This window comes from Zeus faber (assembly GCF_960531495.2).
Source record: "Zeus faber genome assembly, chromosome: 1".
In the NCBI taxonomy this organism is placed as follows: Eukaryota; Metazoa; Chordata; class Actinopteri; order Zeiformes; family Zeidae; genus Zeus; species Zeus faber.
The window spans coordinates 52,811,327-52,827,144 of NC_137193.1; the positions used below are offsets into that span (position 1 = coordinate 52,811,327).

The 15,818-nt window shown below is 42.9% G+C and overlaps 1 protein-coding gene across 1 annotated transcript in view; it reads right to left on the reverse strand.

Moving 5' to 3' along the window:
- Positions 1–15,818, reverse strand: part of kdm4b (lysine (K)-specific demethylase 4B) — a 90,273-nt gene that overhangs the window by 66,846 nt on the left and 7,609 nt on the right. The window contains exon 6 of the mRNA XM_079998640.1: positions 2,591–2,640. Coding sequence (XP_079854766.1) covers positions 2,591–2,640 — 50 coding nt within the window. The remainder of the gene's footprint in view (positions 1–2,590; positions 2,641–15,818) is intronic.

Sequence of the window (15,818 nt, forward strand, 5' to 3'; positions counted from 1 at the left end):
GATAATGTGTTATCTGGGGAAGCACGGCAACCAGGAAATGTTAAAATAGTAGTGCAACAACTATTTATTGAGATCATTTATATATGAAATGTTAGATCAATAAGAAACATATCGTCTAATAATTTATGAAGATTACAATTGTGGTGGGGGTGCTAATGCTTTGTCCCTATATTGTTATTGGGATGTGGTAGAGCAGTGTTTTTCAAACCACTCTGCCATGAGAGCTTACCAGGTGCAAAATTATATGCAAAAGTAAATAATGGAAACTAGCTCTTGTGTTGCAAGATCAAAATTGCAAGGCTGCACTAATTCATCAGCTCCAGACAGAATAGCACCTCTGAATTCAGTAGAACAAGATGAAGTTTCACCCTGAACATGAGAACCATTTGTAGCGATAAAAGGTTTGACTCTTCGGTAAAGAGTCGCTCAGTTTTCACTTAAGAGTTGTTCACTTGCATCACTAACTATCAGTAGGTCATTATAATGTGATGTTGATGTTGTGATGTTTTTAGAGGTTAATAGGACAGTGGTGTAGCGTGGGAATATTTAATTGTAAAAAGTGTTGTGGCAAAAAAAAAAAGATTTGGAAACACTGGAGTAGAGGTTTAACACTGGAAAGTTTGGGCTTTCATGTCTCAACTACATATTGTACAGTAACGACAATTACTGCTTCACTAACGTTACTCTTATCATAACAGTAACAAACCATCAGTCCAAAGCTATTTGCTCAGTTTTTGCTCAAGACATTGAGCTCGGAGGATTTTTTTCCCTTCTCTTGGAGGTTGTGTGCGGTTGCAGAGTGAGAGTCTCTCTCCACAGAAACAGGAGGTATAATTATGGGTCGTGAGGTTATTGGTTAAGAGCTCACCCCCTCCGCCAGGCGGTCAAGGTGTGCAAGGTCCTGTTTGCTGGTGCAAACACAGCACTCAGTTTAGAAAACCTTTAATTATATTTTCACTACCCACAATCGCATGTGCTCCCACAATACCGCACACCAGGGTCACAGCAAATCGACTTGGAGCAAACAAAGTTAAGTGGAAGGGAAGATATGTAGCGAACAAATAGCGACGGTGTAGGATTTTAGCTGTTCTAGATGCCGGCTGCGAAACTGCTTCATTTAGGCTTGATCACATTAGAACCTTTAGAGAGATTATGAGAGAGATATCGGTATATTGAAATGCATTTTTACAGCTTTGTCTTACAAAACGTCTGAACCAGAGACTACGTTTTGGTCTTCTACACACTCCAGTTTGGATTACATTATCCACTTAAGGTCATTAGTTCTGAATATACTTGGTCTATATGTCTATTGTGTGTCGTGTAATTTCCCCTTGCAGTATACGTGTCGTACTTGCAGTATTTTAATTGTCATTTTACAGGCCAATGCGACTATGGCAATCGTATGTACATTTATAAACATACTTTTTGGACCTGTCACACAAAGCTGCAGGTCAGCTACGGTGAGTGTCATTAAAGGCACAGTTTAACCTCTAGATGCTCAACAGTGAACATTGAGGTAAATAATAATTGAGTGTTGAATGACAATTAGCGGAAAACAAGATGACAAATTGGCTGCTATAATATAGTCTCACAATATGTGTTAACATATAAACATTACATTACATTTAGCAGACGCTTTTATCCAAAGCGACTTTACAATTATTCAATTGTAAAATACCCACTAATCTTTACAAAATTAGTGGGTATTTTAGTGGGTAAACCTGCTAAAATAGGCGACTGCCACTTTCCCATTTCCAGAAGATATTGTTTTTTTTCTGGCGCGTCACTTTAACGTCACCAACACACCGGAAAAGACGCATATCATCTTTCCAGTGTGATAATGAAGAAACAGTAGAGGAGACAGCAACTTAAACTTAAAAGTTGGAAAAAAACAGTTCATCACCTAACAAGACACTGTTCCCTACGTTCCTCCAAAAAGGCCGTTCAAAAGAATCGGATCGTTTGTATATCTACCGGTCCTACGCACTGGTCCTTCAGTGGCAGTCAGCGGAGACCCTCCACCGGTTTGGAGACCTGCTTGGCGCGGTGCTGGAGTGGCTGGGAGCCCGGTGGCGAGTGTTGGGTCCTCCCCACAGTGCGATCCCCACACTCAAATTTTATATTTTATTAATAATTTATGATCCCCCACATGGGAAAAAAGTCAATAACTTCTGATTTGGGATTCTTGATTGAATGATTTTCAGATATTCTCGTCTTTTACACGCCAATGTCCAAAACTTCAACGTGCGCCGCAACGCGCCGGTAAAGGGGCCAAAATTAGCATGTCAACTCGGGTGTCATGTTTACGTCGGAGCCAATCGGAGCTGGAGCCGATAAAAAAAACATGTCTATTGCAGGGTCATTTCACCCAGGACTGAAAGCCGGGTGTTACCTTTCCCACTAATGAAAAATGCCGGATGTTATAGCGGATGTTACCATGTTTTTGGCGCATTGGAAAAGGGGTATATGAGAGAAAATAGGAGGAGAGGAGGGTGAAGGTAAAGTCTATGGGCAGGAGGGAACAAAAGGTCATAGAGCAAATGACTAAGAGACTCTAGATATGGGTTTCTGCGTGTGTCAGAGATCTCACCTTGCGCCAGCCTCTCCAGCCTCTTTCCATGTTCAGGTGGGACGGCATACCTTCAGAGAAGCAGAGAGAGAAAAGGAGAGAAATAAAACAGGAATTCATTCTATAGAAGGGAGTTCCGATGTTGAGACTTGTCGACTTGACAACTCTGATCCTGGAAGGAGGACGACTGAAAAGAAGCACCACTTGAGACATTGTTACTTGCCACGGTAAACCTATCCATTACAAGCAACAAATCTCTGTCCCCCATAACCAGTTGTAAGATTGTTCCAAAGATCTAGGATTATAAGACAACCTACACTATTGCCAGGGTTTGTTATTGTCGTTTTTAGGTCATGTCAACAAACGGAGAATTTAAGCTTTTGCTTAAGATTTATGGAAAATGGATGACAAAAGTAAGAATACAACAACGAAGGAACAAGCAGGCAGGGGCAAAACCCACTAGGTAATTTCACATCCACCTGTTATTATAAAATATATATAATCTTATATTGTATAACTTTTGAGGACATGACTGAGTAAAAAACATAGTTTCATCGCACGCACGCACGCACGCACGCACGCACGCACGCACACACGCACACACGCACACACGCACACACGCACACACACACACACACACACACACACACACCTTTATTTTGATCAGGGGTCAGAGTTGTACCACCGAGATGCACAGATGGGATTGGGTGGGTTCTGACCACATTTTATTGGTATTGGTTTTGTAAACAACTCCAGCTGCTGCTTCAATGAATATATATATATATTTTTTTTTTGCGGGGGGGGGGGGGGGGTATGCTTATTAGTTTGAGATGTGTTTCCCTTAACCTGAACAAATTCATGAAATCAAGTTGGTTTTCTGTCACGTCAGACATGCATTTGCATTAATCATTCATAAATATTTTTTATATTGGAGCTATTGGATAAATTGCACGATAAATTAAACTAAATGCTAAATATAGTCCAACAAAATTGACAAGCATGGGAGTACCCTATCTTTATATTTTTCCACTCCTTATTACAATCTTATTACCAGTCAATGCCAGCTGCTCTCGTAATATCAGAATGTAGGAGGAGGGAGAGGGGAAGAAAGATCAATGAAGAGAGAAGATATAAACTCAGAAAGACAAACGGTGGTGGGGAGAGACATACAATTAAATGGATAGGTTGAGACGGAGAAAAATGCAGATGATAAATTCTTTAAATGATGTTCTACATAGGACAATAGCTTTTTTGTATGTTACATAGCTTTTAAAACACATTGCCTTGGGGTTTTCAATGACTGTCAGAACTAATATCTAGAGACACGGTTCTAAAAATATGATGCTATACTGTATTGTAAAGACCAGATCACATTCCATCTTCACTCTATCATTAATACTCTGTTTTCCTGTAGCGAACAGGTTAAACTCACCGACCACACAATGAGAATTCTCTAACAAGATGGCAGACAGAGAAGCTAGAGAAGGGAAGAAAACATCTTCAAGGGTGTTAGGCGGCAGTTACACAGCACCATCTATGGGCGAAATCTCAGAACAAGCTTCTCGTCTGAGCTCCTACAGGGGTGATGAGTTCAAACTCTTCAGCACAAAGTGCTTGACACTGAGCCAAACTCTGACACCAGATGTTGGTCAGCTGCCACATTCTGCAGCTAATATGCAATGAGGCAAACACAGGGTAATAGTGGAAAGCTGTAAATTCTTTCACAGACAGATATTGAGGTGATAAGTCAAGTTGTGAGTTATTTTGACCTTGTGAGAGGCTCTCAGACTTTTGTCGGCACAATTCTTGTTTCTTTATACGGTTTAGCGCCCATTTCTAAACAAACACACAGTGAAACCAGTTATAGCGATTATCACTGTGACAACCTCACGCGTGGACATGGAGAGGTAGGAGGATGCCATTCGCCCTGAGCGTGTCTCGTCCCCGGGCAGCAGCGTCGTAATGTAATGATTGCTTCGACACCGCTGGCCCCAGATGAGCACTCACTACTAAAACTAATCAGTCTACTGCCACGTCTCCTCCAAATCATCCTGATTCCCCAGGCTCATGTTGTCACGTTTCCCGCTCAGATGGTGGAGAGTAAGAATCTCTGCACAAAGCGGTAATACATAGTACAATGGGGCAATCGTGACCATGATTTTTGGTGAGCCTGATTGCTCCAAAACAAGGCAGTCGGCTGAAGCCAGTCTCTTAGTCCCGGATCAATTTAAAATATTTGAATGCAAGGTTGGAAAAAAGAAACCTTTTCCTTTAACAGCTGATGAGACAGATTAACAGACTAATAATCTTTAGGTCTTGGAAAAGACAAGGAATTAGTCATCTGGAAAACATTTTTGAAAACAATTTGCTTATTTCCTTCCCAACCTTAATCCAAAGGAATAATATAGGTGGCCACGGCTTCCTTCAATTACAGCAGTCTCTAAAAGTTAAAATCGAATTGATGAACAACCTCCTCCAATGTTAGAACATCTCACTCATAACGGTCATTTTAAAAATCCCTTTTCCAGAACATACAAACTTATTAAAAACAGATGACATGTTATCTTTTCCTACAATGGAATGGGAAAGAGACCTTGCTGTTCCCACCTGTGGAAGCTTAGTTGCAACAACACCTTTTCTATGACCCGCAACTTCAAAATGCAACTCATCCAATATAAGACTCTGCATAGATGCACACATATCACAGAACACAAAATGTTCAAAATTGGTTTTGTGGATGAAGACATTTGCTCTCACTGTTCCCTTTATACCAGAGATGACTACTTTTATGCCTTCTGGCTCTGCGCACCTATCCTAGCATTCTGGACCAACATCACCAAGAAGCAATCAACCCTCCTGGGTCGCAGCATTCCAGTCTCCCTGACAACATGTCTTCTCGGTGACCCCTCTACGGTCGACCCACCACTTAAACACCACCAACCAATTTTGATTGCCGTAACAATTGCCAAGAAAAAAATAACTCAATTAGAAAAAGATAATCACACCAAATCCCAATGGTTACAGTTATTAATAGAATACATCGTAATGTGAAAAACTATTGGCAATATCTAAAAACAATGTTGATTCATTTAATGAAATATGGGCTACTTTTATCACTGACATAACTCCATCATTTAATACTTGACTCTTCCTAAGTCGGGGCAATGCTGTGGTGTTTCGGGGCATATGGGGATCTTCCTGGTCTGCCAGGGCTCTGCGGTTGGGTGGGTGCCCGGGAGGCTCTGGGGATGTCCGTGGTGCGTAGGCCTGTGGTCTTGGGGGGTCCTGCAGCTGGCGTCCGTGTGTTGGTATGGGGCGTGGTTGCGGGTTTGGGGCTCGGGTTGGGGGCGGGGGGTGTGGGCTGCGGGTTCAGGTCTCGGCCACGGGGTCGGCGTGCCCCTAGGGTCGCCCGCGGCCCAGGTTCTGTGCCACACGCCGCCGCCACGGTAACACACACCGCCGTAATGGATTAAAACCCTGCAGCGCCCATAAGGTCCCCCTGATCAAGAAGGGACATGTACAGGCCCGTCTGAAGTTTGCCAATGAACACCTGAATGATTCAGAGAATGCTTGGGAGAAGGTGATGTGGTCAGATGAGACCAAAATCGAGCTCTTTGGTATCAATGCGACTCGCCGTGTTTGAAGGAAGAGGAATTCTGACTAAGACCCCAACAACACCATCCCAACATCAATCATGGAGGTGGAAGCATTACGCTTTGGGGGTGTTTCTCTGCTGAGGGGACAGGTCGACTTCACCGCATTGAGGGAAAGATGGATGGGGCCATGTACCGTGAAATCCTGGGTAACAACCACCTTCTCTCAGCCAGGACTAAAATTGTGTCATGGATGGGTCTTCCAGCACGACAATGACCTAAAACATACAGCCATGGCAACAAAGGAGTGGCTCAAGAAGAAGCACATTAAGGTCATGGAGTGGCCTGGCCGGTCTCCGGACCTTAATCCTATAGAAAATCTGTGGAGGGAGCTGAAGCTTCGAGTTGCTATAGACCGTTCATTTCTTTGTCAGTGGGCAAACTTACAAAATCAGTGAGGGATCAAATAATTATTTCGCCCACTGTATATAGACCCAAACATGATTAATAGTTCTCCAAAGAGGGGAACTCCATTTGCAGACTAACTCTGTCATTCATAGATAGATAGATAGATAGATAGATAGATAGATAGCCGCTGATCACACTGTCGGTCTGTTGGTTCTGTGTCTGCGGTGTGCTGTAGGTGTGTGTATTGTTTGGATGATTCATGGACGTGTAACAGAGGCGCTGAGGTTGTTTTGCATAATGTGAGGAAACGACTGTGACGAACACAAATGCCACTCCCTGCCTACGTTCATGTCTTGGATCTGCATAATGCACTGCAGACACACATGAGCTCATATGCTGCATTAAGCTTATTTCTTCTAAATGAAAATTATTCCTAAAAGTGGAATAGGACCACAGAGTGATTGCTAGTTAATTGCAGAGGCAGATGTCAGACGTGTGTGGCAGTCGTAGTCAAACTTTCCCAGCAAGCATTTTATTTTACATCTTGCAAACACTGCAGCTACAAGGACAGCTGTCACCAAACACAAGTCAAACTACAAAGTATTAGGGCTCCAGGTGCGGCCCACTGCGTGAACATAAGCTGTATGAGGTACGCTTGCCAATCACATATTTGAAATTGCCCACGAGCGTTTGCAATTTCACGAAGCTTCTCCTGCAAATGTGGAATTAGGCACGTGGACTGGGGAGTATTTCTCAATAAAGCATGGACAAGTATGATTATATAACCAGCATGTGAACACACTCCTCCGTCCGGATTCATTCTCATCACATTTATTTTGACAGCCAACAGTTGGTGAACTTCATTAAGGCCTAGCCCTAATACACCAGCTCATGCACACAATTTGAGAGCCAGCATTGAGACCACTTACTTAAAATATCCTTCAAACATGACTTGTCGGTGATTGTACAGGCACCAAAGGACATTTATATTGATTTCCTTTTGTGCTCCATTATTTATTTTGTATTTTTCACTTTTCCTTTGTGCCGAAATCTGTTCTAATGCCGGTTATTACATCATTCCTTGGAGGTCTATGGCCTTTTCATGTCACATGGATTTCATCATGTCTTATCTGTGGAAATTATTTGCCATTGTTAATTTAGAAGACTCTTAAATTAATTAACCTCAGAATTGGTTATTTTTGCCAGGTACATTTACATGTGCCTTACATAAAGGATTTATTTTGGTGAGGTTTGGTGCACTTCAGCACAGACCATAAGCATTAAAAACTAAAAAGCTTAACAGTCCGGTAAAAAGGAGAATAAAAATAATAAAACAGGGAAAAATAAAAAACAAATATACAAATGTGATACTATGCACAGGATAAATCATTGTTTTATGTATAGCTTAAAAATCTCAATTATAATATGAAATATAGCTGTAGGCAGCAATACACGGGGTCCAGTTTAGTCTTGTTAGGTACGTATTACAGTTTTCTGGGTTCTCGGAATCACAGTACCATTTTCCGAGATTACACTGAACGCTGCTCGGTTCCCCCAGTCTGACGTCTCCTGGTTGCTGGTCCCGCGAAGCAACCACTATGCGGTTTAATCAGCGCAACCCTTCCGAATGTGAATGACACTAAACAAATCCCCTCAAAGTTCTTCCACTTCCAGTAAAATGACGACAGTATTTCCATTCATTTCTGCTTCAAATGTGCATTGATATTGATCAAACACGAACTGCAAAACGCCTAAAAACCTCCCGGTTCTAACAAGAACTCAACCATGTCTGTGCGTACTGTGATCGTTGTCCACATACTTTTAGTCCGAGAAATGTCAATTAAAAATAAAAATGAATCACAGCAATAACAATAGTTATCATTATTACTATTGTGAGAGAGAGTTAGTGTGGGGTCTACATGTATGTGTGTGTGTGCACGCGTGTGAGAGATAGAGTCAGTGGGGAGTAAAAGTGCACCATCATTGTCTGTGGCAGGTTGAATTCTTCAGCTGCCACAGGAAGTACATCCTCTGCTGGGCCATCTTGATGAAGGAGCAATTGCGGTACCCAGGAAATGGAAGGAATCCACAGTGTGACTGGATGAGGGGGGAGGCAGGGCTGGCCTTCTCCTTAAGTCCACCACCATCTCAACTGTCAACTGCTATGAGTCAGACAATTTTCAATCAGATAATACATTTTCCTTCCCAATTGCACCAAACATTTCCCAAGCTCACTTTGGTAATGAGCATGTTGTTGAATGAAAAGTAAGAAAACTACATGGTCCAGCACAGTGCTTTCCCCGCTTCACAGGAAGTCATCTCAGTTCTACGACTATTAGCTTATTATTCTAATATTAATAGATGCTCTGAAAATATCATTCACATTCAAACACCAATAAAAAAAAAAAACAATTAATTGACTTGTCTGTTTTTAATTTATTTCAAGGGCAGGACCTGAAACTATACTGAGGAGCAACTTCAAAGGTCACCTGGAACTTTGTTTTTTATTTTCGCAGCCTTTTTAATGTATTGGATTAGATAAGGTCGACACAATCTCATTTTCTGTCTTGGTTAGGGCTGTCAAACGATGGTTCGATATTTGAATGCTATTCGAATTGTAAAAAGAAAAAAAATTGTTTGAATCTCAATATTAACATTCCAAAAGAAAAAATGCAGTTTTTCAGCAGAAATGTATTCTTTTTTTATAAAAAATGTTGACCGCATACGTCCACATACATCCTCTTTGTGCACACAAGTCAATCAGCTTTGTCTGTGCGTCACTCCTAGCACAATTTATTTTTATCTGCTAGCTCAGCAGGTGCAGGGACAGCTTTATGCTCATTTTATTTAAAAAAGGTTTAAAAAAAAAAAAAAAAAAAAAAAAGGACGCAGTGTTCTAGAAGAGGCTCTGTCCGGACTCTATAGGTGTTCCAGGTTCTGGAAGCAGCACACACCCCACAGCGCATCACAGCCCGGGATGTAGCACCGAAGTCTCACTGGGGGGCAGTGGGGGCTCGGTTCAAACAATTGCTTAATAAAGCATTTTTTTTCTTTTCCATTTTTTAGGGGCCGATTTCTAAAATATCACAACAAAGGACAAAGAGCGAGGGAGCAAAATAAAAGGACCACCGCGTAATTATCCCGGCGAAAGCGCTGTCCCACTTCCCGGTCTGGGTCTCTGCACCCCAGAGGGGAAAGAGCCGCGATTGGACGATTTAAGTTTTTGCAAGATCGCCCAAGCCTAACACACAATAACACACGCTGAAATTTGGTCAAATTGTAACATTTTAAAATTGTAATAGATATTTGAATATATCAAACATATGTATTTTTTCAGAAGGAATATTCAAACGTGATTGTTGGCCAATGCTGACAGCCCTAGTCTTGGTTAAGTGGACCAATCAGATTTTCTCTGTGAACACAAAAAGGAATTCTGATTTAGTTTATTAAAACACTACAACCAATCATATGCAATCTGAGGCCTCTTCTGTGACCTTGCATTTAGTTTTCCATTACTGTTTTAGCATACCTGAGGTGTGTCCTACATAAAAAGACATGACAGCTTTAGTTTCACTCTGTGCTGTTGGCACCGTGCTCCGGTGGGTTATCTCCCAAATAGGAGCCTTTCTGTGTGGAGTTTGCATGTTCTCCCCGTGCTCACATGGGGTTTCCTCCACCTCACGTCAGTAAGGACCCCCACCAAAAACATGCACACATCATCGTCTGACCAGCGATGGACACTTATCACCAGGTCCCCGGGCGCGTCCACGTATGCTGCCCACTGCTCCTGGCTGTGGCCCCGGAGGAAGGACAAGCCAGGATGGGTTAAACGCAGAGGATCCATTTCACCGGCCACCATCAAAGCATGTGCATGTGTGTGTGTGTATAAGCATGGGTTGTAGTGTGGTGTGCTGTGTGACAAATAAAGACGGTTTCTTTTCTTCTCATTTTGAATCCTGTCTTAATTTCTCACAGCAGCTGTGGAAGACTTCCTGGGTGTGCAATCAATATTTTCCATGACAGTCGCGGCTTTTAAAACAGAATTCCATTCCTGCTTCCACTTTTATCAGGTCAGAGTGACAAAAACATTATAATGCCACTTAATGTGTTCATTTTGATGTTCGATCAGTGTTTTGAGAGTTTGACTGAAAGAGAGAAAACAAGGCAGGAGGCAAAAAGAGTTACAATTAGAATGAGAAAAAGTGAATGAAAGAAGATTTTGGGAGGAAAATATATATCACAACAAGTGGTCATGTTGGAGCTCACAGTGCCTTGGGAGGAGCAAATGGAAGAGGCCAACGAAAGGAAGAGGGAGAAATATGCAGAGCTGGTGGAAAGGTGCTGCAGAAAGGGGTGGCGTGCAAAGTGTTTGCCCATTGAGGTGGGAGGCAGGGGCTTTGCGAGCAAGTCCTTGTGCAAAGCCTATAGCCTCCTGGGCATCACTGGTGTGTGCAAAAGAAAGGCCATCGGTAGAGCTTCAGAGGCAGCGGAGAAAGCCTCTAAATAGCTGTGAATCAGAAGGGACAAGCCGTGGATGAATGCTTCTTGGACACAGGCTGGGAATTGATCACTCCCGGTCGGGTGCCAGGGTGAGGGTGTCTGAAGTTGAAAAACCCGAGACACCTTATGATCCCAGGTACTATCACTGAGGATGTGTCCAAGTGCATGATGGGATGTATTTTGCTATCATGTCAACCTGGCTCGGCCAGTGACTTCCAGGAAAAAGGCTGGTTGACTATCACAAAGAGTGGCGACTGCTGGAAAGACAGCTGACAGTCCGGAAAGACGGCAACCGGGGCAGGAAGAGCCAGCAACCCAACTTGCATCTTCTGTGAGGAAGAACCCAATTAAGCTACGAAAAGTCCCAAGAAAACACACCCACAGGGGAGCCCGAGGGGGGGGGAAATGAGCACCCCAAACGGACAGACAACCAGGCAACAACCCATGCAGCTGAAACAACCACAACGAGAGTGCTATGCATATGTGGCAAGAGCTGCAAAAACTTGCGGACCTGAAAATCCACCAGGCCAAGATGCAGTGTTTGGTAGGCGAGCAGCTGGAGCAACGCACAAGGAGCAACCTTGATGAGACGCAGGAGAAGACAGGCCAGGAGTCACCCGACAGTGCCCAGAACCTCCGAGTTCCAGAAGCTCTTGTACCACCCACAGCACAACAACACCCACAAGTTAAGTGGCCCCCAGCCAGCAGCAAGAACGAGTGGTGCCAATTCAATGAGGATGTGGAAGGCTGAACCCTTCCTTTTACATTACATTTACATTTAGTCATTTAGCAGACGCTTTTATCCAAAGCGACTTACAATTGTTCAAACACCGACGGACGCAGCCATCAGGAGCAATTAGGGGTTAAGTGTCTTGCTCAAGGACACTACAGCATGCTAGCAGGAGGAGCCTGGGATCGAACCAGCAACCTTTAGATCACTAGACCACCAGCTCTACCGCCTGAGCTACCATCCCCATGAGCTTCCTCATCAAGTTCCTCGTTCAATCCGTGTACGATGTTCTGCCCAGCCCGTCTAACCTGTTCTGTTGGGGCAAGGCAGACTCCCCATCACGTCCCTTGTGCCAAGGAAGAGGAACTGTGGAGCACATCCTCAGCGCTTGTCCTAAAGCTTTGGGAGAGGGCCGGTACCGCTGGCGACACGACCAAGTGCTGAAGGTAAACGCTGAGTTCATCTGACGCTGAGTTCACCACCATCAAGACGAGAAATCGCATTCGTGAGAGTGGGACAACATCCAAACCCACGCCCGATTAGCCCAGGCAGGTCTTCTTGGGTCAGCTCGGGACTGGCAAATGAGGGTGGACCTGGAAACCCAACTCAAATTCCCCGAAGCCATCGTAGAGACCACCCTTCGCCCGGACATTTTGCTGTTCTTGGAAACATCCAAACAAGTGGTCATGTTGGAGCTCACAGTGCCTTGGGAGGAGCGAATGGAAGAGGCCAACGAAAGGAAGAGGGAGAAATATGCAGAGCTGGTGGAAAGGTGCTGCAGAAAGGGGTGGCGTGCAAAGTGTTTGCCCAACAAGGTGGGAGGCAGGGGCTTTGCAAGCAAGTCCTTGTGCAAAGCCTATAGCCTCCTGGGCATCACTGGTGTGTGCAAAAGAAAGGCCATCGGTAGAGCTTCAGAGGCAGCGGAGAAAGCCTCTAGATGGCTGTGGAACAGAAGGGACAAGCCGTGGATGAATGCTTCTTGGACACAGGCTGGGAACTGATCACTCCCGGTCAGGTCGCCTGGGTGAGGGTGTCTGAAGTTGAAAAACCCGAAAAACCCTATGATCCCAGGTACAACCACTAGGAACAGAACTTGGTCGTATAAGTGAGGAGTACCTGTGCACACACACTTCCATGACACCTACCTATTTCAAAAGCACACACACACACACACACACACACACACACACACACACACACACACACACACACACACACACACACACACACACACACACACACACACACACACACACACACACACACACACACACACACACACCCCCCCCCCCCCAACTTTGATGGGAGCAGGGTTGCAGGGAAAAAGCAGTTAATTTCACAATCAACTGCACTGAAGGAGAAGAGACTGTGACCATGTGTGCAGTTGAGTATCCTGTAATTAAACTACCCTACCCCAAAACCCCCATGGAAATGTGACGATGATTCAATTTCAGAAAAATGGAGAGGAAGAAGAGTGTACGCTGGGGAGAGAGAATGAGTGCATCTGTTCCTACAGAATTACCGGCGGGAGGGTTATGGGCGGGATATGGACGATAAATGTGTGTTTTACTTATTCTTCAACTGTAGAGACATAATTCTGTTCGGTGACATTGACAAATATTCACTTCACAGTCCAGATGCTGCAGCTCAGAAAGACAAAACAGACTTTTCTCTGATGGGACATGATTATCAGAAGTTTTTCCTTCACGCAGGCACAGGCCAGGCTACTAAGAAAAACCTCACCAGGCCAACAATTTGTATTTGTTTTATTATGCCAAATATTGGCATAATAAATTAATTAAAAAAATTATATCCCCCAACACCAATTTTTTAAGCTATCAATCATTTCCGCTTTGAAGCCTCTGATTGCTGCTGGTGCATCAGTATCAATGCAGAGAAATGCATTTCGTTGCCTCAGTACTAATTAGTTGAATCTAATCAAATCCTAAACATCCTGATGCCTACTGAACAAGTGTTCAAATTCCCTGTGTGAGTTGCTTTAAGGTGCTTTGGCACGCCACTAGATGGCACTAGAGTACCCCCAACCACCACAAAGGAAGTGAAAAGTGCTGGTCTGTGGCGGGAGGATTCGGAACAATGTGTGCTTTTGTGTCTGAAACTTGAATTACAGGAAGAATGAGCAGTAGGTTTCCCCGGCCATACACAGATAGACAACGCAGTGTGAAGAGAGGGTAACAGAACACACACACACACACACACACACAGACACACACGTGTAACAGGGAGTCTCCGTGGCGTTTGAGTTACTGCAGCTAAATCACTCCATCACTTATTCACACCGTAGCCGTTTCGTAACAAGGCTCATCTCATCGTGTGCAAGCTACTACTAAGTTTATACACTATACAAATGTATCTCACCACTTGAAATGCATCATTTCGTAAAGTTACTGAACCTGTTTACCAACTAGAGATGCACCGATTGCAATTGTCTTGGCCGATTCCGTTTTGTTTTTTTTGTCTGGCCTGCAGATTCCGATTTCCGATCTGCTGTAAGTTAATGATAAATACATGTGATCTGCCCACAGTCACGGACAGCTACACATAGGACTAGGCTGCAATTTTCAGTTACCACCATAGTGAGATTGCTGATTTTGACACTGTTTATTATTGTTCATTATTCACTGTGGAACAATAATAGAACATGAAACAGTCACTGAGTTCAAATAAAATATGAGACTCAACAAGTCAACAAACTTGTCAACAAGTTTCAGTATAATTCAACCTGTAACTTACTGAGTTTTAGTAGGACCCAACATGGAATATATTATCGGAATATGGAATGAAATATATTGTATCTGTATTTTCATATTAGGCTATTCCATATACATAAGTATTTTCCCTTTATTTCTATTTTGTTCAGTATCACCTTCTTGAGTTATTTTATCTTGTATTATTCTATTTACTTACTGTATTATGTTTTAGGAATCAGTTTCAGTTAGTTAGTCAGGTAGAAATGAGGTAGCCATTGTGTTCAGTGTAGTACATATTGTGCATAATCACCGGGTGCGTTGCATTGACATTTCACTGCATATATGTATGTTAGTATGTATATGTGACAAATAAACATCTTGGATCTTGAATTGTCCAGTTCAAACTTCAAATAAAATGTCTCTTTCAATTTTAGTACAAATATACATTCATATTATATTTATATGACACTTTGGAAATCAATTGCAATCATTACAAAAATATAAACAAATAAAATAAATGGCCGACTCTTCCCACTTTAATTCACTGGAAGTCATCCTTTCCCCACCATGCATTAAACCAACTGAATCAAATCGAATGACTAGTTTTACTGAGTGACTCGTCAAGAAAAAAAAAAAAGAGAAACTGTTCATCATGAGCGGAACTTCGCTGTGACAGCGATAGTTACTCAGTCTGCAGAATTTGAAATCTTTTCAGGTGAAATAAATAATTTTGCTAATCTTCTTTGTTTACCTTGAAGTAACTGCAAACAGCTGACATTTTCTTTCTTTCGCTCTCTTTTTTGAACGTTAACTACGCAACTACGTTACATTACATTGGTATCGGGTTTGAGTATTGGAGCATTTTTACGAGTACATTACATGAGCACAGTATATGGTGTGTAAATTTGACCGGCACAGAACCTGAAAATATATCTGACACTGATCGGCCGATGAAAGTCGACCAATTCCGGTCACGGGTCGATCGATTGGTGCATCTCACGATTTATATGTTAACATCACGGTCACATTTTTGTGCTTGATAATTACTCCCTCACCTCCCATTTTACCTCACAATGCAGCGTTACGCCTCGGTGGATAATAAAGTACCACTGCATATCAGTGGATGTTGAGTGAGAGGCGAGGGAGGGCTTACAGAACCACAGGTCGTAGCATCTGGTCCAACCCGAGGGATGTAGTTTAAATACCCAATAAATGTACGCTATTGTTTTGTATTATTGATTCATTCATTTCCGTCATTAAATAACAATAATATATTTATTTATTTATTTATCACATAAAGTGTTTCC